Genomic DNA, 25,484 nt, shown 5'->3' on the forward strand with positions numbered 1-25,484 from the left:
ACATTTTTAACCCAGAACCTCAGATTTGGAGGAATTTTCTAGCCATGAGGGATTATGTAGGGCTGGACAATATATCAAATATATTTGGTAAACAATTAATGTGCGATATAGCAGATGACCATGTCGTCATATTCAGCTGGTCAGTGCTGAGGGGTAGTGACGTTACTTTTGTCAGCCATGAAGCCTGTAGGTAAGCTCAGGTTGCAGTGGAATAGTTACTGAAAAGCTGTTTGTTGTGTTTGCTAGCACAGGAAAGAAATGAGAAGTCCCTGTTTATATAACGTTACTACGGCAGCTTCTACTCTTCAAAACAGAGTCGGTCTAGACTGAAAAGCTACGAGTCACTGTGATTTTTTTCGCTGTGGAAAAAAAAAAAAATCACAAGAGAAAACACGATCAATCATCTGATCGCTCCGATTACTCTACCTGTGGCTTCCAGCTCCGAAACATATTTTTGGTTTCAGGTTATTTTAATTGACTTTAGCCTGACTCGTAGCTGCTAACAAGCTAGCTGTTCACAGTCTGGACCAACTAGTTTTTCTTGACCATCCAAGCGTTTTTACTCTTGTACAAAAATAAATATTTAATTGATGGTCATTGTCGTGTCAAACTGAAACAACAAACTGGCTTGTTTTATCAGAACCATTTCAGCATGCTTTCCCAGGCTTCTATCTCCTTCAAAATACCTGTCATAACTGTTGCGTGTGAGCAGAGATTTCCGTGCGTCTGTCAGCTAAAGACAAAACTGAGGAACCGGAGCAACCCGGTCCTGCTGGCAATCAGCTCCATCAGAACAAGAAACCAGATCTCAAGGAAAAACTGGGTTCTACAGCAAATCTGACAAAATTGTCCTGATTTGATTGTATTTTATTTATTGGAGTTACAGTACAGTGAGAGGACAGCCGCTGTAGTGAACGTGCTTACAGCACAAAAGTGTCTGAATTTTACAAAGAGTTAAATGTTCTGTGGTTGAAACTTCTAGAGCAATTTCAGTGTTTAGTTGGACTTATTGTCAAAACAAGAATGCATCACTATATGTAAAGTTTTTTTCTTTTGATCCCATTGCTCTGCTGTCACAGCCATCCGTACTCTGTCTGAAGTCTTTGTTCTGCACATGCTCACATGTTAAAATGTCAGTCAATGCAGTTTGCCCTGGTCTTGCTATGCAAGTCGTGCTGCACAGTTCAGTGTGCATTCGTGTCAGTGGTGGTGCTGTTCTGTAAATGTGATGGTTGTGGAGTGAATTGGTTGTTATGCAGTGCTGTTTATAACATATGACAACACATGGCTCCTGATGAGGTACGACAGTTGTTTACTTCTCCATCGCTTTGCTCTTTTAATATGAGTGAAATGAATACACAGTCTCTGCCAGTCAGAGACTTGTTGTGGCTGAGTGTGTGTGTGTGAATAGGGTTGTCGTGAAAAGAGTGAGGAGCAGAAGCCAGTAGTGAGTGAAGAACAGAACAGAGTTTTAAGAGGTCAGTGTCCGAGTTCAGCGCTACCACTGATGTGATGTTCAGTCTCCATAAAATGAGTTATATGGCTTTGAACTATTGTAGTGAAGTGGTTATGAGATCAGGAGCTTTTTATAGATGTTTTCCCAGGTATGTGTATGTGTGTGTGTGCTTGGACCAAAAGAAAAAGGGGTTTAACGAGTTCAAATGGATTTTCCTCCACATTTTGACTAATGCTCTGCCATTTGTTGACTGTTTGGGTCCTAACTGGTTGTGTTACAGACACAGATATGCGCACACACCTTCTGAAACATGTTGTGGAATGACTGTACAATATACCATTGGTCATAATGAACAAAATGTTACTAAGCTATCTTCAAATTGATTTGATTGAAAATTACACCACTTGCTTTGCACTCTTCAGTGGTGCCAGTTAGATTATTTTGCTGATACTCTCTTCATGCATTCTTTTGTCTGCACTTGTTATTGTAGTTCTAGTTTCTTCTTATTGTATGTTTTCTCTAATGTTTCTCCTCTACCAGCAATAAATATCCTCCTTGCTCCAGTGTCCATGATTGCATCCCTATTTATAGTGTTGGAGGCTACTTACTGTTAATTACAAGTGTTAAATGCTTCTTGAGATATACAGGATTTCACACAAAAACATTTCACTTAAACCTGCAATAACTGATTTTTTGGCCACTTGAGGGCAGCAAGACCAAGTTGTGAACACAACATTGACATATTGTCACCTTTAAGTTGATATGGCGAACATGTTAGCAGACAGTTACTTAGTTAACTGTCGCAGAGGTTGTGGCTTAGAAGTAGAGCAGGTCACCCACTAATCTGGAGAATAGTAGTTAGATCCCCAACTTCCCCCAACCCACATGTTGAAGTGTGGGCAAATTGAACCCCAAATTGCTCCCGAAGGCTGTGCCATGTGTGAGTGTGTGTGAATGATGTTTCTTTCTGATGAGCAGTTGGCAACCTTGCATGGTAGCCTCTGCCATCATTGTATGAATATGGGGTGAATGTGACATATAGTGTAGTCTGAAGCACTTTGAGTGGTTGGAAGACTAGAGAGGCGCTATACAAGTACAGTCCATTTACCATTTACATCCAGCAGTTACAGAGAATTCAGTTGGGCTCATGAGAAGCTGAAACCCAATATAAAGCTCCGTAAAGCCGAGGGGAGCGACCCCTTTCACATTGTCACATTGATTCCATTGTCATTTGATCCATTTATTTTAAAAATAAAATAATTTGACCTCTAAAAATAATAACATAGTCTTTTGGAGAATAACATCAACCTTCTAACTAGTCTTGGAAATGGTTTTATTTGAGAATCTTGTGTAAATCATTTTTAAACCAAGCAAATAATCCATATTTGGCAGAAAACATTACATTTGTACATCACACATTAAGGCTCTTCTAATGAACAAATGTAAGTTAGAGCAAATAATAATAATTATTATATACTGTTTTTTATATGAGTTATATGAATGTGTCTTTGTAACTGCATATGACAGCTTATGATTTCTGACTTCTGACTAGACACTTAAAAAACAAATCAAGTGGAACTAGGACACAGAATGCAAGTACAAGAACACACATTCACACCTAGGGCTGTGATGTGTCCTAAGATCTATATCAAAAACTAAACCCTGGGGACTTTCTGCTATTACTTGGGGTACTAACACTCGTGTCTGGGGCTTCCAGGGCTTGGCTGCCCGTGCATATATGAATCTCAAGAGATGAGCGTTCGGCTGCCAGCCAAAAGGTAAGGTGTATGGGCCTACCTGTTGCCCCGGCACTGATCCGATGCCCATCACTCAGCTCGCTCTCCGTGGTCCGACACTGTTTAGCGTTGATACTCTATTGACAGTTAATTTGCAGACATTAAACACGCAGACAATAACTTGAAACAAAACTTCGTTGGGAAAAGGGGGAAACTCGAAGGCCCTTCTCCATCGCGGCACTCAGAAAAACATCACTCAAAACTCTGGTCCCACACCTGTCCCTTCATCACCCCTTTCAAACCGGCTTTGTGACTAGGTGAGCCCACCCCCCTAGCCTGACAGCCATGCAGGACAGCCAATAGGGACAATTTATATAGCACTTTTCTACCTGAGCTGGACAAAGTGCTTTACAAAGCCTGTCATTCATCTCTGCATACTCACTCACACACACACACATGCCACATGACAGCAGAAGTGCCATGGAACATGCTGGCTTGCTTATTGGGAGCAATTTGGGGTAAATGTCTTTCTCTCCCATCTGAGCAACAGCCTCCCTTTCCAATAACAATGTAACAATATAACATAACTTATACAACTATTGTTTTCCTGTATGATATTTCATGTTGGTTATATGTTATGTTGGCTGACTTATCATATGTTTGTCTGAATTAATTACAGTATGACCAGTTGAAGATACTGGATTAGACTTTGTGCTGACTGGTTGGTTGAACTTTTGGTTAGATGTCAGCAGTAGCGTTTTCTCCCAGAGGCCAAGGGAAGCCAGGCTTCCTGTGTTTTTGTCAGACTGTAGTTGTCATTTTAATAAAAACATTGTGTTTTCAGTAATTCTGTGCTGTTGCTACCATGTCTTTCCCATTTCTCATTGAGTATTTTACAATGAGTGAAACAGTGCATCAATGAATGAATGTGTGGTGAAACACTATCGCACTCCTACTGACTAATGTCATGTCCGCCAGGAGGCCAGGCCGAGTTGGCATCCCTTGATGAAAAAAAAATTTAATGATTAACCAATCAGATGAGGCTACCATCATTCCACTGCCAAACTGTGATAAGTCAGGACTACGCCAAGAGAGTATGTGGCTTCACACCAATCAAATCATAGCATGTTATAACGTTACTGAAATGAAGTAACTGTTATCACTGTTAGCAACATTAGCAAGTGCAGTTATGGAAGGTGGAGATTTGTAAAAAAAATATTTTACTAAACTACCATTACAGCAGCAACTTAAAATTAAATCTGACGGCAGGCCAACGCCAAAACTAGAGCTGCATAAGGAGAGGAAAAAAGGGATTTGGACTTTCAATCAGGAAAATTATGTCTGCATGGAGTGGCTAGTTGGTCTTGGACTTGGCAAGAAGCATTAGCACAAAGAAGCACAATGAACAGGTAAAGAAAAACCGTGATATTCTGATGAAATTAATTTTTGCAGCCTTGTACCTTGTGTGCCAAGAACAAGCATTCAGGGGACACAATAAGGCCGCTGACAGCTCTAACAGGGGCAATTTTGTAGCGCTGGTACATGCATTTGCGGAGTTTGACATTACACTTGCAGAGCACTTGGGATCTTCAACAGCGGAATGTAAAACACCATATGGAATGACGTCAATGAAAGCTTAGCTCGAGTTTTCCAGGATGAGACTGATAAAGAAATAAACATGTCTCCTTTCATTGCTGTAGAAGTGGATGACACATTAGACATTTCCAACAAGTGCCAACTCACTGCCATCAGATATGTTAATGAAAAAGGCGTGTGTGAACGTTTTCTCGTATTTTTTGATGTTAGCTTAGATAGAGATGCAAAAGCTATAACATCAATTGTGATGAGAGCCATCGACGGAGCAAGCTGCATGAGTGGACAGCACGGTGGAGAGCAGGCTTTAGTGAAATCCCACAAATAACATTCAAGCAGCCAAACTGTTTTTTGCCAGTCTTGATGCCTTTTACAATTTTTTCTCATGTTCATGTAAGAGATCGGCATTACTGTGTGTAGTTGATCGAGCTGTGCGTGTACCAGGGGGTTCTGCTGTGAGTTGGAATGGTACATGCCATCCATGAAGGACGCAGGTCACTCTGTATCGCTTTCGATAAGATAGTGACAGAACCGGGTTGGGACAAAGAAACTATTGCACAGAGTGTGGCTTTGAAGCAAAAACACGAGGATTTTGACTTTACCTTCCTGATCGGGGTCTTTCAGTCCATTTTCAGTCTTACGGAGCCACTCTTCCAGGTTCTGCAAAGTAAGACGGTGGACATAAAAAAATGCCAGGATCGGATCAAGAGCACCGTCAGCGCTCTCAAAGCCACGAGAACAGATGAGACGTTCAGTGGCATTTATGTTGAAGCAGTCCAGGCAGTTGGAGAACCTGTGCCCCGACGTAAAAGGTTGTCGCTGCGGCTGGGAGGACCTGGAGCAGGGTATTCGCAAGCACCAAGAAGGAGACGAGGGAACTGTTGTATCTTTCCGACGTCTTTACTTCCAGATTGTTGACAGTATACTATTGCACCCAAATGATGACCCAAAGATTTGCAGATATGGAGCACCTGAGCTTTTTTCAGGCACTGGATCACACTCATTTGTATCTTTCTGCAAGCCCGCTGCATTTCCCAGCAGTGAGTTGGCTCAGCTGATCAAGACATATCCATTCTTAGATGAGCAGAAGTTAAGGAATGAGCTACATACGCTGTACAAGAACAAGTTATTTCACAAGCCACCAGGAGAGCTGGTACAGCATCTTATTGAGGATGACCTACAGGGCATACTCTCCGAGGTCTACAAGCTGCTCCAGCTTCTGCTCACGATACCAGCCACCAGCACATTAACAGGGCGTTCCTTTTTCTGTCTAAAAAGGATAAAAACTTCTCTGAGGAACACGTGTGGACAGGACAGTCAACCTAGCCAAGATATCCATTGACTCTGCTGTTGTGGAGGACCTAAAGGCCAGTGGGAAATTCTACGATATGGTTATTGACCATTTCGCCACCATAAAAGACAGGAGAATGGCCTTCCTCTTCAAATAGGGCGAGTGAAATGCACACCCTTTCTCTCTCTGTGACTTTACTGTGGACTGAACTGCCCATGTAGCTACTGTATGTGTGCAATTTTTGATGTGGTTATATTGCTTATTGTGCCTTGCTGGCCTGGATTTAGCTGCATGTGTTAGTCAGTCCAATGAAGTACAGTAGTTTTATTGCGGTTGTTTACACGCAGAAAATAAGTACCGAGTTATTAGTCTTCTTGATCATGTTGTATAATAAACATTTGGCCTAGTTCTAAACTATAAGGAAGTACGGAAATAATTTGTGTATGCTGACACATACAACAGTTTGTAAGTCATGTGTTTGATACATGTAGCCTACTACTGATACTTTATGATGTGAACGTAAAACTTTAAACGTCTCCTGATTGAGTTTGTGAATGAATGCTTCTTTTATTCATTGTCAAATCTGTACTGTGCATTAAGAGGCCGGTTATGCATTTGGGTGGGGGGGATGCGTAAATTTATATGAAAATGAGAGATAGAGAGAGAGAGAGAGTGAGAGGGAGAACGAGTGTGTTTGTCGATAAACGCAAGTGTCGGCTGGAGTGTGTGTGTGTGAGCGTGTGTTGGTGTCCCAAGTGTCAGTTAGATAACAGGCGTGTGTCCTGTAGTCTTGCATCTGTATAATACAATTTTGTGTAAAATGAAACTGCACGATCTAATAGTTATCAGTTTAATTGTAAAGGCATGTCTACACAGGAGGTGTTTCAGCCGAAGAAGGTGCTGCTGCTGCTCTGCTAACACGTGATGAGAGTAAATTTAGGTCAGCAATTCCGGTTTATCGCCCAGCCCTACTCAAAACACACATTCATATCATACCATATGCATAGTTTGACATTTTGGGAAATTTGTGTGTGCACTTTTATGAGCAAGAGGTAGATGAGAACCCTCTGCAAGCTTTCAAGAAAGTGAATAAGAAGTTGAGTGAACATATGACAGTTTAACAATAATCAGTAATCATGATTACAATTACAGTTCTGATGTCTATATTTTCTACACACTTGTATCCTTTTATGCTCATATTTTGTGTCATTTAATGGCTCTGTCTGAGTTTGTGTGTGTGTGTAGTCCCTGGAACTCACCAGCAAGCTGTCCTCCAGTCATAGGCACCACTCGGTATGGTGACCTTCAACACAACAGGACACACGCACAGGTTAATGCACAGGTTAATTCTGAGAGTAGAGCTGCTGTGAAGCTGAAATAAATTCCAAATCCTGTAAGCAGACACGCTGTACTTTTCTTCCACTTAATACAGTAATTCAAGTGGGAAGACAGACACACATGCTCACACAAAAACATACACAACCTGTTTACAAGGATTACCCTCAGATGATGTTCGTCAAATAATAGGTTTCAGATTTTACCCTAAGATAGAAAACATGCACATAAGCGTATACACACACACACACACACACACACACACCTATTAAAGTGGTCTGATTTGTTCTGACTGAAAATGTCCCCAAAAGTTACCTAAGTAAACATGTGTGTCCTCCCTAATTGGTGTGTGCCTGTGTGTATGTGTGTGAATGCTGTGTCTATAACCTTGGGAGTGGAGAGGGTTAAGGGTTTTGTCTAACAAGACCAAGGCAATTCTCATCATTTACATTGAAGGACCATTCCATTTACATTCCTCCAGCTTCAGCAAAGTGACGCCAGGTTTCAGTTTGCATGTATTGCAAATTGCTGGTCAGTCCACATTTCTGTTCTTGTCTAAAGCTGCTTTTCCACCAAAAGTACCAGGAACTTTTATCCCCAGGAACTACTTTTAAAGAAACTAAAAAATTTCCTTCAGCCCATTGTTGTGTGCGTTTCCACCGCAAGACCTGGGAAGATTAGGCAAATAATACCCATTAGGTTACACCCATCACACAGCTGCATAACTCGATTGTTTTAACTTATTAAACACATCACTGGCAATTCAGCATAAGGACCTTTGCTTATTTTAATCTATGCACTCTCACCTGTTTAAAATACTGAGCTTACTGTTGTAACATGGTGAAATTGAGAGCCACTACTTCCTCAGAGCGTTGTAAATATTAGAATATGGTAACACAAGCATAAACATTAAGTGTCTTTTTACATATATAGCAGTATATACTTATTTTCAGATACAAGAACAGCCACTATAAACACATTTAGTTCCATAACTATGTATTCATCTGCAGAAATATAAATGTGCAAAATACAGCGTTTGTGTGCTTCAGCAGGAGACATGGGACCAGGGCTGCTCGTGGTCGCAAGAGTAAACACACTGGTCTGCAGCCTGCAGTTCACTGTACCCGTCCATTTCATCTGAAAAATACGGTGAAAAAAAATAAACGTGTCTCACTGCGACGACATTAACATGATATAATTTTGTACACTCAATTTAGCCAACCCTGGTATTAAGGAACACCACAATTCTACACCATTAATGTTAGCGGTTGGCGTTAACATGTAGCTAACATTAGCTTTCAGTTAGGGTAGCATGACAGCAGTTAGCTGTTATAGCATTTAACAAGCAGCGTATGGGCCGTATGTGATTTACCTTCCACCACGGCTTCAACAGCGGCCAGAGTTGGCCGGCCAGTAACCCCGCAGCGCATCAATCCAGACAGTCAAACCACCACCGCTCCACCGGTCGGAGCTCGACCAATCAGCTGACAACTCTAATCTAAACATCGATATGAATAAAGACTAAAGACTTTTTTCATAAGTGTATGGCCACATTCACAATCTCACCTAATTCTCTCTTATGGCAGTTATAGGTAAACATTACCTTTTGTAAACATGATCATGGCAAGTACTGTTTATTGAGGTCACTCCTAGAGATGATACATGATCTCCACGTGCTAAATATACATCTTTAAAAATATGCACTCCTCACTATCAACACTATAGTTGAAAATTAACGCTATGGTATGGTATGTTTTAGGTACAGACATCACATTGTCCGACTTTTATGGCATTTAATTAGTTAATTAATGAGCAGAAAGATAATCAGATAGGTAATCAGAAAGGTAATTCTGACTCTGTGGCTACATTCCACCTGCAGTCATACTTCAATTTCTTTCCACATGTGACAGAACTGATGTTTTTCAATCAGTGTGAACAGCACAAAGCTGTCTTGGCCCCGTTCAGTTCTGGATCCTCAATCCTACATGCAAGTTATTTTTGAACATGTAAGAAATTTGAATTTACCATGTTAACATGTATTAGGCAACTGTCAAACAGATTAGCTGAGCAGTGATAGCTTACAATAAAAATGAAAGTTAAACTGACAACATAAGGCCATATTACTAAAAATGTACTAAAAAGCTAATTGCAGTGGCAATCATGAATCTGCAAAAATAAAAACAACAGATGATGACCTATCAACCTGAGCATACAAGCCTTTTTGCGGCACAGGTTGTCAGTGTGCACAGGTCCTTAATGTTGATTTTGAAAGAATAGTTATCTTAAGACAGAGTTGACAGACAGTTTTGACTGAGTTACTGGGCTGGACAGTGATTTTGTTCTCTGAAGGTGTGCACAGTATTTATTGTAACACCAGGAGCTACAGCTTTGACAAAGGCTGCAATATTTTATAAATACAAGACAGCAGACATGTTTTTTTCAGATGCCAATGTGCTAGGGTTTAAAAATATAAATTCCTATTATATTGTGGATAGTAAATTAAATGACAAATTAAACTCCAGACAAGGAGAAGTTCTATTATGTTGTTTTGTGTTGTGTTGTTATGTTAATGTTATATTATGTCATGTTATGTTACTGTGTGTTGGAGAGAACCTGGGTTCCACGTGTAACCTTCCGTTAAGTTATGTTACTGTATGTTATTTTATCTTATTTTATGCTATGTTATGTTACTGTATGCTATGTTATGTCATAATATATCACTGTATGCTATGTTGTCATATTTTATGTTACTGTATGTTATGTGATGTCATGTTACTGTACGCTGTTATATTATGTCATGTTGTGTTATGTGACTGTATGCTACTATATGTTATGTTACTGTTTGCTACTGTATGTTGTTATATTTTGTTGTCATGTTATGTTACTGTATGCTACTCTGTTATGTTATGTTACTGTATACTATGTTATATTATGTCATGTTATGTTACTGCATGTTGTATTACTGTATGTTATTGTACTGTATGTTATGCTGTTAATTTTCATGTCATGTCATGTTATGTAAATGTTATGTAAATGTTATGTTGATGAATGTTATGTAATGTCATATTATATTACTGTATGCTATGTTATGTTACTGTATTTTATGTTCTCTATTGTGTCGAAACTATCTCTCCACCTACATATTCCATATGTACAGGGAGTGACCCCCACGGGGGCAGGTGGCGTGGAACAGAGGAAGCGGCGGGCATGCTGCTGTCACAGACACGCCAGGCTCCACCTCATCTCAACCACACCGTTCCTCCTCACCAGAATACTAATCACCAGCACCTGTCACCCATCACACACCTGCACATAATCAGCCACTCTACTCCCTACATAACCCAGCTCCTCACCTCAGTCAGTGTCCGGTCTCGTTCGCTAGAAGGACAGAGCTACACTTCCTACCTTCAAGTTTACCACGGACTCTACTACGCCGCTAATCATCGTTTCCAGTCTTCCTAGAGCTGCAAAACCTTCACTCGACTCCAGGCTCCTGTGGACAACAGTGTTCACCCGGCTCCGGAGTGTCTTCCGTCACCAGTGTGGTGAATCCTGTTCCCGTCGCCTCGTGGGCAGCTATCCAGCACCTGCGCTTCACTATCATCAGTGATCCAAGGGACGGTATCAACTCTGCTCTCCTCAGATCTCGTATTATCCCTGTTATCAATAAACCTTCGAAATCACCTTACCTGTGTCTCCGGGTTGGTCTGTTCCGTAACAGCTGCAGCGTGATCAACCCCGATTTGGATGAACATTTTGTATCCTTATTGATAAAAATAATTGAACTTCTCTGAAAGTTGACCTCTGAGCCATAAACAGCCCTGTCCAGAGAACTGATAAGCTTTCCCCCAGTAACTTCCTCTGTCCCATGACCAACTTTGCCGGACTCAAGGCCACAAAGTGAATGGACAATGAATGACAATCTCTCGATTTACGGCAGGTCTGCTTGAAGTCAAACTAATCTGATATCCTGTGGGGATACAATTCACACTATGGTGCAAGACTCACAAAGGAATGTTGAGTGCCAGTTGAGGGTGATCTTAAGACAGTTTATTAATTTATGACCCTCACCAACTTGGTAAACTGAAAACTGCACTATCTCTGGTTTCCATCAAATGAAATTCAAGACTTGTAAAACTAAAAGACACTGAGAACAGAGAAATGACCTTACGATGCAGAATCAAATATATTAACCAATTTGTTATGTTGAATTAACAATAAGAAGAATGTGGAACTTGTTGTTGTTGTCATGCTGATGCTGACAAAGAGCAATAGACTGCTAACAAGAACTGTTCTTTATGTGAAGAAATTAATATGATATTTGTACAAAGTATAGCTTACCATGTACTGTATTGAGAAAAGTATTTATCAGAGACATTTGTGGTAATTAGGACAGCATGTGTGATAATTTGGGATACAGTTTCATTAATGTAAGTCCTTGCTTTCAAATGACATACTGCTGAGAATATTTCAACTGATCTCTTGTTGTCTTAACCTTAATATTAATCAATTAAACATGCCAAAGGTTACTTGATGTTACATATCAGCCTATTATGATGTATTATGATAGTCTTATACTGTCCTCACTCCGCTTGTCATAGCCTCGATTATGTGCTTAGCCTCTTTGAAGAGCTAATGAAACAGGAAATGTAAATATGCATATACACAACAAATTAATTTATCATGGCCTAAAATAAGATAAAATGCAAGCAGAAATGTCATCTCTGCACCCCACACACAGCACAGGATGCTGTGTCTGAGAAGAAATAACCCCTACCTTTTGCATGCCTCTCACAGATAGGCAGACAAAAGACATTCCTGAAATCCAAAGATTGCTGAAATATATGGACATTTAACTTTTTTATTTTACTATTTCATTTACTGATATAGATATATGTATGTATAAACCTATATAAAGAGACACATGTATGTGTATTGCCATAATAGTGTTGTAACATATATTACAACACTACAATTGTCCGACAGTTAATAAACCCTGTCTGTTACTCATACACATAAGTAGATAATATCCAGTTTTATTTATAAAAGTGTCTGGAACCTTTCAACAACTGAAGAGAACTGAGGAGGATTAAACTTGTAGCCTTAAAACTTTATTAATTCATTAGAAAGAATTAGGATAAGCTAGGGTGGGAGTGGAGTGAAGTTTTGCACCCTGAACGCAAACAACCCCGCCCCCTCTTACAGAAGACTTTAAGACAAGAGAAAACTTCTTGTCCAGACTCTTTTGTCTTACGTCTCTTCTCTGCTGCCCTTCAAGACCGTCCGATCAACAGGAGATCTCAACACTTGACTGAGTCCTGAGGCCCAGCAGACCTCAACTGACCCGAGGAGAAACCAAAGACCCAGAACATATTGAAAAATGCCGACATCCAACTTCGAGTCAACTCTAAAAGAAAGAAGCCTGCTAAAAGGAGCCTGTGCCATTTATGAGATCTACCATGACAAAGTTAGAAAAGAAGAAATCCTGGTCCCTATGCACCAGCCACATGATACAGAGAAGGAGAAATAGAGAGAGATAGAAATACAGAGCGAAAGAGACTCAAACACTTAACTCTTAAACATAGAAACTTCATTAGTGCTCCAAACTGCTGTTACAAGGTTATAGAAGCCTGCTCTACTCTGCTGCAGCACCTGAGTCCAAATGAGGTCCGTAACAATCTTTAAACTCAGTCAATATCTGGCAGATGCTCACACTGCGGTGCCATCACAACCAAACGTCATCAGCCTGATTATGGAAGAAGAGATCTGACTCGAGCCAAAGTCGCCCTGCAGGACCGACAGCGTGTCTGGAAACATGGAACTCCGGGAACTTTCATCCAGAACCGATTGCCCACCGAGTGCCCCAGAGAAATGGCACTGCTTCTCCTCTCCTCTCCCCACCAGGGCAATGCCTGCCCTGCTCAGCCAAAACTGAAACAACAGATAGACCTACTTTGATATTGGGGTTGATGCTTTAGCTTAATAAGAGTAATTAAGAAACTAAAATTAGGATCTCCCACCAACATAGGTATGATATCTAAATTACTTCAGGTGATTAATAATTCCTAATAATAATCTTCCTTGACTTTCCAAAACTTCTTAGTTGCTGAACGGTGCCTAGTTTATTTCACTGGAAGCCTAACAGTTAAAGTTTGTCCACACAGTGGTTTCCTGTGTTTACACTAGTTAAAACCGCTTGCCAAAATAATCATTCACTGCATCATCTGGTGTCAAATGGTCATTCATTCACTTATTAATAATTCATCACTGTGTTCATATCATTAATTCATGGTTGCATTTATACTTTCATTTGGGTGTCTAGTAGTTATTAGTTGTGTTTGTGTAGTTGTCACGGAAACGCCAGGCTCCACAACCCCACAACCACAGCGGACTCCTTCACAACAATTCTAATCAAACACCTGTTGCCAATTACACACCTGAAACTCATCTGCATTGCTTCAGCTCCAGTATAAAAACACCCCACTCACCTCAGTCAGTGTCCGGTCTCGTTTCAACAAGGACAATACTCTCTGCCGTACCAGACAACGCTTCGGACTCCAGCCTTTGAACAGTGTGTTTCTCCTCTCCTGAGTTCCTGTCTCCAGCTCTGTGTTCTCCAGACTCCAGTGTGTGTTTCCAACTCCTGATCTCCTACCCAGCTAAGCAAAGGATGGTATCAGTAACCATCATCACCCATTCTACTCACTGCTTGTTACAATAAAACCATATGTGTCTCCATCTCGATGTCTCCTGCTATTCTGTCCGTAACAGAAGACCGGACGACAGCATGAGTGCCATGAATCCATTCCAGGAGCTGGTGGATCTCCTGCATCGTTGCCTCATCGCTCCACCACCCGTCACCACATCACCCTCCACTTCCGCATCCACCACCGTCATTCCACCATCTCCGGGATGCGCCAGTCCAATGGCCAATCCAATGCCCTTCTCTGGCTTGGTAGAGGATTGCAACGGCTTCCTACTGCAGTGTTCGGTGGTCCTGGAGACGCAGCCTTCCCTTTATCCGACCGAACGATCCAAGGTAGCCTTCATTATATCCCAGCTCCAGGGGCGAGCGCTACAGTGGGCCGAATCTATCTGGGCTCAAAATGGACCGATGACCCAATCCCTGACGAACTTCTTCTCCCATTTTAAGGAGGTTTTCGGGAGGCCAGCGGGGGATACATCCGCCCACTCAGTAAATGATTACGCCTTGGAGTTTCGAACCCTTGCCGCTACTAGTGGGTGCAATGAACAGTCCCTTATTACCACCTTCCGTCAGGGATTGGATCCCAGGGTAAGGCTGCACCTCGCCGCATACGAAGACACCATCGCCCTCGAGAGGTTCATCCAGCTATCCATCCGAGTAGCCGCCCGTATGCAGGCATGTTTGACCAAACACCAGGACCAGCAGTCTTCTATCCCAAGAGCCCATGCAGCTAGAAACCAGCATGTTTACTCCAGCTGAGTGGCAGAGACGGCTGACCAGGGGTTTGTGCTTGTACTGTGGAACTGCAGGTCACAGCATCACATCTTGTCCAGTGAGACCTTTCCAACCCCTGGTGAGTGTCATCATTTCCTCCATCAAGAATTTGAAACCACTAGCTACCGAGATATCCTTGATTACTCCCGACGTATCCCTCCCAGTACAAGCCCTCATCGACTCCGGGTCAGCTGGCAACTTCATCTCCAGCTCCACCTCAAGACCATACCCACGTCCTCAGTCTAGCAGATCCATGCAGGGCCAAAGGGCCGCCGGCCCCGTCACCATCTGTGTAGGAGTGCTGCATGAGGAACAACAACATCTGTTGGTTCTGGAGGGCTCAACCGCGGAGGTGATCTTAGGGCGACCCTGGCTCGAGCAACATAACCCCATCATTTCCTGGACCACCGGTGAAGTGCTGCAATGGGGTCATTCCTGTTTCCCAGACTGTTTTCCTAGCCTACCTTCACCATCTCCTCCCCGCTCGAAGAAACTTCCGGTCTTCACTACCTCCAGAGTCCACAGTCTGTGGATATTCCCACCTGCTACGCCACCTACCGGGATGTGTTCTGCCCAAAGAGAGCTGCCCGATTGCCTCCACACCGGCCATAGGACTAAGCCATCCATCTCATACCAGGTGAACCAGTGCCCCGTGGGAAAATCTACCTTCTATCTATTCCTGAACAAAAAGCCATGGAAGAAAACATAGAGGAGGCCTTAACCCATTCTACTCACTGCTTGTTTCACCTGTGTACAATAAAACCATCTGTGTCTCCATCTCGGTGTCTCCTGCTATTCTGTCTGTAACAGTGGTCTAATAGTTATATTTGTCTGTGTGTAGTTAGTAGCCTAGTTAATAAATTTTTCATTTATAAAAGAACGTGATCAGCCTATGTGGTTAGTGTGTATGAAATATTCTGGTCCCTGTACATGAAAAATAACTCTGTAGCAAGACTAAATTGATTATTAAATCATTAATTAATTATTATGAATGACTATCTAGATTTTCTCCTTAGATTCTGTTATGTAATATGAACGCTCATTTTATTCTGATAGCTGGAAGTGAGTATAAATCTGCTCCTTCCCCTTCCCCAAAATTAAGGTAATTCAATATGATCACTTTAATGCATTTAAATCTTTAATTTGCTACACTTCCCGGCTGGTCGCTACACCAGTGTGGCTTATGTGTATCGTGGCAGCACCATCTAACGCACAATGCCGTAGTCTGTTGTGGAATCTGACCTAGTCAGAGGACGTGGGTATTTCTCCATTAAAGAGAATAAGAAAAAAAAGAACAAGTGCTGTTCACCTGGACCGGTCACTGGTACAGTCCACTTTGGGCTTCCATGTGAGCATGCTGGATGTATGGGGGGTGAATAGTGCCACTGTGCATATTTCACCTTTTGGTTTCACAAGCATTCACATTATTTTGTTGTGCAAGAAGTGCTGTTCGTGTGTACCAGTGACTGGCATACCTCCACAGTCCACAGCCCCCATTGCTGCTTCTTGGGACAAGGGCCTGTCCTGGGAGACATTTGGGGTGGACCCCTGGGTGGTTTCCACCATGACTCAGGGTTATCATTTGCATTTTCTGCAGCCATGCCCACTGATACCCTCAGCACAGGAGGGGTCTGACTACGGAGATCTATACTCTCCAGGCAGAGAAGGCCCCCAGGAAGGTGAAGTAGAACCATCAGTGGGCTGGGTTTGATTCAGGTTATTTCCTCATTCTCAAAAAGGATGGCATACTCTGACTTTGGATTTGAGAGGGCTCAACAAAGTTTTTGAGACTCCTGCAAGGCGAGACGTTGACTGTGCCGAGGATTCGACAGGCCATCCTCCAAGGCAACTGGTTTGCCAAGATCGACCTAGAGAATGCATATTTTCAGATCCCAATATGGGAGGGACACAGGCTCTACCTCAGGTGCGCCTTTGACAGCAGAACCTTTGAGTTCTGTGTCCTCCCATTCAGCATATCACTAGCCTCCCGCATGTTCACAAGGTGCATGGACACTGTCCTGGGACCCTTGCGTCAGGAAGGTCTTTGCATCCTCAATTACCTGGACGACTGGCTTGTATGTGCACGCTCGGAGGAGCACTACTACAACAATGTGACCAGCACTTAGAGCATCTAGGCCTACAACTCAACAGGAGGAAGAGCAGGCTCTAGCCTGCCCAGTCCACAGAGTTCCTAGGCATGTGGTTGGATGCCAGGACAGGAACACTTTTCTTAACTCCTGGAAGACAGGCCATCCTCTTGGTCAACCCCATACACCTTTATCAAGTTCTACTACATGAACGTGGCAGCCGGCATCTCATTTGCTGAAGGTGTGCTGGGCTCAATGCAGCAGCACATGGCTTGACACACCATGCCATTGGTAACACAGCTCTTACAAGAATGGACCCTGGCTTGCAGTGATGTCATTTTCTTTCAAAGCTAGCCAAGCAAAGCAACCTGGCAAGCTAAGTGACCTTCCACCTGTTTACGGCTGGCCTTAACATTTGGTGGAGCCAGCTAAGCCTTGGTGGTGTCTTGCACCTAAGCCATGGGTGTGTACACAGTGTATACTCAACTCAACTGCCATTTCATGCTCCCACAGGAGTAGCTGGGTCTGCTTTGTTTCTTCGCGGTGTGTCTTACAGAGTCCCCCGTACATATGGAACATGTAGTGTGGAGAGATGATAGAGAACGTTATAGAGAACAGAAAGTTACACGTGAAACCCAGGTTCTCTGAGTGGAGAGACTATCTCTCCAGCTTCAGGCCGCCCTGAAATGCGTGCCAATCAAGGTTAACCAGAAAGGCCATGCTGGTGCTTATATAACCACATGTTGCCAATTAGTGTGTGGCCACAACAGGTGATTTGTCTTAAAGAGTAATCACGTCTGCTGCCCCTGTGGGGGTCAGTCCCCATACATATGGAATATGTAGGGTGGAGAGAACCTGGGTTACACGTGTAACCTTCCGTTATGTTATGTTACTGTATGTTATTTTATCTTATTTTATGCTATGTTATGTTACTGTATACTATGTTATATTAAGTTATGTTATGGAATGTTATGTTGCTTATTTTTTTTATTATGAATCCATTCTGCACACCTAAATCTCAAATTGCATTTTTTGGGGAATCATTTTTTTTCACTGTTATTTTTTTTTACACACAGTGTGAAAAAATTAAAAAGAATGTCAATCTGTTATCAGCTTTAGACAGAATAGCTATACTTCTGACATGTATATCACAAGTGACACAATTAATGTTCTCATAACTCAAGTTGTATAGAATATGTTTTCATAACACCAATTTGGTGCAAGATGTAATGAGGATGTAATGTTTATTAATTTGCTTTAGAAGGACCTTTTTTACAGAGGATGTGTAGAGAATGAAAGCAAACCGTTCTTACGTCAACATTATACTTCTGCATTACATTTCTTTCTGTCTTAACAGATTTATGACTTTTCGGTTTACTTGTTGCATGTTATATTACTTATTTATGTTATTACTTATTGTTTAATTAATGTAATATACTACTCATGAAACATGATGTATTTATCTTACTTTCCCACTTATTTCCATTCACCTATTCTAAAGGTTCAGAGTGTGGTCCAAACAAGCAGTATGGGTCTGCATTAGTGCCTCTGCAGCTCTGCAGGTGAATCAGTAGCTCAACTGTGACAAGCTACACTTCTAAAGTTTAACACATGGTAAATGTTTAGTGTGCTTCTTAGTAAAACACCCCTTAAATGGTATTTGTAGACTTGCATCATTTTACCCAGGACTTGCACATTCTGTATATTCTGTGGAACCCTTAGAAACATGCAGGAAAATCAAAGGTACCAAATGACACAATTTCTAATTCTGGATCCCTGCTCTATCTTGTTTTTGGCACTTCTGCCAGTGGTATCAGACACAGGTGACACCCTAGAGTAGTTAAATACAGTCATCCATAAAATGTAAAACACTAGCAGGAAATCAGAAATTAGCACATTGCCAGGAATCATCTCTATGGGAAACAATGACTGCATTTACATGAGCCAAATCTTTTTGAGAATGAAGTTTGTTGATCGCTGATTTCAAGAAAAACATTTTCCATGAGCAGTAATGAAATGGTGGAATAAACTTTCCTGTTCACATCCACAGTAGGCAATCAGAAGGAAGCATTCTTAAAAGCACAATACACAGACCAGCAGTATTAGTGGTTTACTGAAAAGCCTTCTGCGCAAGAAGATTCAGAATGTCCTGGAAACTAGTAAATGTCACTTTACCAAAGATAGTCACTAGTGATACACTATGTTCATAGATGAAAAAAATGGACAGTCAGTTTTTATTCTGATGAGGCTTCTTTCTCCTGGCTGGGCTGTTATAATTATTACTTGTGAATTAAAAGGCTCCAGGTAAACTCAGTTACAGTTTTGTGGCTTTTAATGCAAACCTACAGATCACATTTCATGGCTGCTCATTATAGCAATATGTTAACAGCCAAGGAGGAAGGAGCAGGGGATATTGGGATTTATAGCCAATCAGCGAATGTGTCTTTAAATCAAACAGCCAGCTGGTGGACTGAACAAATGTTCTGTCAAACAATCAATTAATCAATCAATCAAGACATAAGTGGGATGCAGGTTTTCCAATACCTCTCTGTGTTGTGTGGCATGGTGGGGTCGATGGACACCATGGCTCCAGACGAATCCAGCAGGGACAGATTAGTGTTTCTGCATGAAAACAAAAACACACACTAAAGTTTTACTGGAAGTCATTTGTAAGGCTGCATGAATGTGAGAGATTTTGTTCTATGTTTCTCTTAAGTAATCTCCCTGACATGCCCAACAAAAACTATTCAGAAGAATCAAAGATCTCTGTCTTGCATAAATATAGCTCATAAAATCCACAAAACATGGACATGTTGTTGGGACTGGTGCTAGCACTGCTAATGGGTGGCAGGGTGGGATAGAAATGTTGGAGAACCAAAAAGTCCAGTTCCAATCTTCCATGAGAGCAAAACATCCATCCACACACTTGATGTGTCCTTGAGAAGAGAACTGAATAAAGATGTTGTCCGGGCACAAAAAAGATTAATTCCTCATCAAGGGACCATACGCAATAATGTCTACTTATAACGCAATAACAAAACCAAAGTTACACAAGGATTCTGCTTCGCTGGAGTTTCTCAAGAACTTGTAGATGATAAAACAGACAGGCTTCTTGGAAGAACTGGTAAGAGTAGGTAAAGGTAACTAAGGGTATAATAACATGATTAGAAAGGGGAAATGGAAGGTCAAGTGTGGGTAGGTAAAGGGAAAAAAAATTCACTGTGTATAGAGTGTGGTAAAATAGCTATACAGCAACATAAATATACAAATAAATTGTTTTTGATTTTAATAATTCTTGAGAAGTTAATGACATGAGGTACAATATTACAAGAATAGTTTGTTGGGGTTTTACTTCCCTGTTTAACAAGACTAAGAGTCTACAGTCATGCTAGTGGCTCTGTGAAGCTGTACTAAGGCACAGCAGTACTAGTACAGCAGCTAAATGCTAATGTCAGCGTGCTATAATGCTCACAATGACAATGCTAACATGCATGAAATTCTATAAATGTAGTCTGCTACAGAAAAAGGCTTCCTTCCTAAAACATAACTCAAATCTTGTATAACCATCTGACCAGAACAAGTAAATTTACAATGAGTAAAAAAACATAAAATAGAGTCACCTAAATCACATACTGTAACAAACGAAGCCTTTTCCTCCTCAGGGAGACCATTAAATTCACCTGCCTCCACAGCTAATGGTAGTGTAGCTGTGCACACAGAGATCTTTGACTTTTGATTAAATTCTTCTTCATTTAAGGCCATACACTGTGGTTGTTTTTCATGAGACATTTTTGTTATTTAGGTTTGTACCAAAAATCATAAAGACCATTTTCCTTATACCTAAACAACAAGCTTCACAAATATTACACAGTAACTTGTTTTGAAAACCTTTACATAAATTAAAATAAAGATTTCACCTCACAAGTCCAGGGATGCTCACAGAAAATGTCCCAATTAAGGAAATTACTGGTGAGCCACTGTTCAGACATGTACACAAGTCTGTTCCAAAGCATCTCACATTGATGTCTGACTGATTTTTTATTTTTATTTTTTACTGTTGGAGATCAATTTTAAACAATAATAAGAATGTAATAGAAATTGAAGCTATCCTTTTTCATCCTTTTTGCAGAGAGTCCAAAGGTCAGGTTTAGATGCATAGTAGCATTAGATGGTAGTGGGGATTCAGTCTTTTGTTTATATGTTACTATAAGTGTAATATTGAGACCTCTTACTTTGCATTAAGAGTGAGTGTAAAGACACTCTACAGACTACTCCCCACTTCCTACTTATGGAGCACAGACGCAACTTAAAAAGTATGCAAACTTCAGCTTTACTTGTGTAGCAGCAGGAGCAATGCTGAGATTATTATACAGTAAGTTTTCATAGATTACAGGTTGTTCATAGGACAATTTTAACTAAGAGATTAATTAGTGTTTAAAACAGAAGAGAAATACATCAGTTTGACATTTCATCCATTCTTTTAAGGGGGGGGGGGGCATTGAGTTACTGGATGACAGATGTATAATAATGGTCAAATGTCAAATCAGAGATCCATAGGCACTAACAAAAATTAAAAAGTCATAAAAATTATATTAATGAAATGTATAATATTAAATTTATAATAAAATAATAATGAAAATATTATACATACTTTTCATAGAAACGGTCGGAATTAGTTTCCTCATTCGGGCCTGAATACTATGCATCAAGTTTAAATATCCAGTTTCTTTTAAGAGGAATGTGCAAAAAAAGGTGCCCATCAACCCACAAGGATGGCTGTACCCACGTCAAACCCTCAATCTCAGGAGGACTAGCCATCACTATGTGGAAGCTAATGGGGACACAAATGAAGATTACATTCTTATTAGTGGTGCACTTGTAAAAAAGCAGAAATAATGAGAGGGAGCAAACAGGTGTCTCTCCAAAGCAGCTCAGAAAATTGTACAGGGTAGCTGGAGTTATTGTTTATTGTGAAAATGAGTTAAAATTTCATCAAACATTTCTAAAGCTATAAAAAGCACAAAGAGCACAACTCTTTTTCAGTTTGCAATTATACCACTTCACCAATCTGCTTGTAAATGGACTATCCATAAACAGATTATACAACATAATAAATCACAACTGAACAGGAGTCATGTCCACCTGAACTCTAAAACAAAATAGTAGAGGATTAACTGGGTGTAACCTACACTGAAGTTATGATTCAGATAATAACTACTGTGTGAAAACATAACTAAATATATCGCAGCACTGAAAAAGGTACCACTGTGATACTATATTAATCCATAAACCATATCATTGGTATTAAATGTCAAGTGAAACAGGAACAGTACTTTCATGGGAGATAATTATCACTATGCTGTTTTCAAAGTACTAAAGCTGACAGAGAATTAACAGAGCTGACATGTTATGAATGTGTGAGTGTGTGTGTTTCACCTTGGCACACCTAGGGCTGTACAGAACAGCTCCTTAATGTCACACGGGCTGCAGAATCTACTGAACACCACCTGAAGAAGAAGAACACACACGATCACACAAGATAAGGGCATGATTTATACTGTAATCGATGACCCAACAGCTGACAAAATGAAAATATTAAATCCATATATGAACATTTTGGTCAAGTCTGCTCATGTTTATTTCTTAAGTATAAGCAGTATAGTATAATAAGTATAATAAGCAGCTTCACCAAAGGCTTCATGCAGTATTCACCTTTGATGAAAAGGATCACTTACTCTTTAAAATCAAGTATAAGCTAACTGCAGCAGGTGTCACTTGCTCCTTGTAAAAGAAGAGTTAATGGCCCATAGAGCAAGCGCACTAGCGACTCCGCCGGCCAAGCCAGCTAGCTTCCGGTTTAGCCCTAGTTCAACTGGGCACTGCGCACTGTGACGAATACCCGCGTGGCCAATAGAAACGAGGCAGCCAGCCAGGCACGGAAGGCAAAATGGAGGAAAAGCTAATATTGTGTGGGTCTGAATTCCCTGAATTGTACAACACAAGTTTAAGCTTGTATCAAGACCTTTTTCAGTGGATCATCATTGGACGAAGCTTATCAAAAGTTGTTGATATCTCATTTAGTTTTCAAGATACTGACCAATGAACTTCTAAAGGGGCGTGGCTCAGCACATAAATAGACCAAAGTCAACAACCGTTGGGCCAATCATCACAAAACTCACAGGGTATGTCCACATAAGAACCTGAAACATGCCCCGAAAGTTTCCTTCAAATCGACTAGGGGGTGCTACAAGGGCAAAAAATGTGCATGGCATAACACAAATCAGACTATGAATCAGAAATTGTTTGTTTTCTTCATTCTATTTGTGAAAAATTGAAAAAGAGAGATTTCACTGCTTTTGTCATGTCTAGGCCACATTTGACCAGGTCCAGATCAAAAGCTTTAAACTTCTAACAGTCTGTGTTGGCTTGAACCCCAGAATTGCCACTTGTGGCTATGTTTTAAATGAATTTTTCGTTGCTGGCAACAACAAAATGACATAGTCCTGGTAGAAGTTTTGCTCTGTCCTCCGCGACTTCTTGGACACCTAGCCAGATGTTTCATTCATTTGTGTATAATCATCTGAAAATAAGAATTGTTGTATTTTCATTACTTTAGAGGTAGCAGGTAGCAGGTCCCTTTCCACGGAGGCTGCCATGTTGCACCGCCATATTTCTACAGTAGCCCAGAACGGACAAACCAAACACTGGCCCCTAGATAGCGCTTTTCACGTTTTTTGTGAGTTTCGCGGCCACCATAGTTTCTGCTACATGCTTGGAACATGAGGGTGAGGCAAGCGGTATTAAAATGGTTGCAAACTGTAATTTCACCGCTAGATGTCACTAAATCCTACAAGCTGCTCCTTTAAGCCCCATTTGAACACAATTGTTTCTCTGGTGGAGGCAGATTGTAATATTACATTCACTTGTCAGTGATATTTAATCCACCGGAGCATATATGGTCCTACTCCTGCTTTCCTGGTTCCCTGGCTTGACAAACTGTGACATATACAGTACGTAGATACCACATTGGCCGCTGCTGTTCATTGCAAACCCCCAGGAAGTGTGCCGGGCAGTGTAGCTAATTTGACATAGCGGCCAAACTGTGTAATTAAATTGAATTGAATTGAATTGAATTACAACTTCCCAGTCCGTCATGACTTTTTTTCCCATAGACTTACATTGTGAAGGAAGTGGCTGTATAACGGTGGATACATTTTTTGGAGTGTCACAAGCCCCACGAAATGACTCGTTACAGAATCAGAATCAGAAATACTTTATTGATCCCCGAGAGGAAACTCTTTCGTTACAGCTGCTCACTATCACGTCAGTGCACACAGGAATAGAAGTACTAAGCAAATCAAAATATAATACCCTATAATACAGCTAGATAAATATGTACAAAGTGAATATAAGTATAAAAGCTAAAATAAGTGTAAATACAAAAGTGGATTTACAGGTTGATAAGTATGTATGGTATAATACAATGTAATAATATAAGTAATAAGTAATAGTGCAAAAATGAGTACTGTCAAGTTAGGGTTAGTGTAGCAGATTAACCAGATTATTAGTCAGTGGATATTGCACAGCAGTAATATAAGTATGAATAAATATCAATAAATAGGGAATATTAAACAGAAAACAGAGTATATTGCACAGCAGTATTAAACAGAGAATATTGTACAATGTTTCAAGTATTGCAGTGATGTTAGAGGGAGGAGTTAAAGAGTTTGATGGCCACAGGCAGGAATGACTTCCTGTGGCTGTCACAGTCATGTCATGGCCTCACCAGCCTGTAATCACCCACACCTGCTCCCAGTTACATTCCTGCTCTCATTCAATCAGCCCCATTCACAGCCAGTATATAAGCACTCCACTCACCTCACTCAGTATCCGACCTCGTTCGCGTACAGGACTCAACCTCCCATATACGAAAAGTGTCTCCTGTGGCTTCTCCGGTCCTCCGTGGCTTCCCCGGTCCTCCGTGGCTTCCCCGGTCCTCCGTGGCTTCACCAGTCGTCCGTGGCTTCACCAGTCTTCCGTGGCTTCACCAGTCTTCTGTGGCTTCACCAGTCTCCTGTGGTTTCTCCAGTGGTTCCCCAGTCTCGGGTTGACTTCAGTGACCTCCCTTCATCCACAACCCCTCTCCTAACACTCTCCTGGTTGTCACACAATAAAGTTCATTCCTATCTCCCGCCTGTCTGTAATCCGTAACAGTGGCGCTATGGTGCATTTTGGGGGGATGAGTCTTCCGCTGAAGGTACTCCTTTGTTTGACCAGCACGTCATGGAGTGGGGGGAGACACTGTCCAAGATGGTATGTAGTTTGTCCAGCATCCTCCTCTCTGACACCACCGCCAGAGAGTCCAGCTTCACCCCCACAATGTCACTGGCCTTACGGATCAGTTTGTTGAGTCTGTTAGCATTGGCTACCCTCAACCTTCTGCCCCAGCATGCAACAGCATACAGGATAGCACTGGCCACCACAGACTCATAAAACATCCTCAGCA

The 25,484-nt window shown here is 41.2% G+C and overlaps 1 protein-coding gene across 5 annotated transcripts in view; it reads right to left on the reverse strand.

The window, feature by feature from the left end:
- The window catches only part of pde9aa (phosphodiesterase 9aa), an 80,255-nt gene that overhangs the window by 42,071 nt on the left and 12,700 nt on the right, over positions 1-25,484 (reverse strand). For 3 of the 5 annotated variants that reach the window (XM_044216026.1, XM_044216028.1, XM_044216025.1), the window contains exons 2-4: positions 22,415-22,485; positions 19,523-19,600; positions 7,336-7,379 (exon numbers count right to left, since the gene is read on the reverse strand). In XM_044216026.1, coding sequence (XP_044071961.1) covers positions 7,336-7,379; positions 19,523-19,600; positions 22,415-22,485 — 193 coding nt within the window. Of the gene's footprint in view, positions 1-7,335; positions 7,380-19,522; positions 19,601-22,414; positions 22,486-24,856; positions 25,278-25,484 lie in introns of those variants that run through there. The other 2 variants (XM_044216029.1, XM_044216030.1) reach the window with 2 other exon arrangements.

Source organism: Siniperca chuatsi, linkage group LG12 (genome assembly GCF_020085105.1).
Source record: "Siniperca chuatsi isolate FFG_IHB_CAS linkage group LG12, ASM2008510v1, whole genome shotgun sequence".
NCBI lineage: Eukaryota > Metazoa > Chordata > Actinopteri > Centrarchiformes > Sinipercidae > Siniperca > Siniperca chuatsi.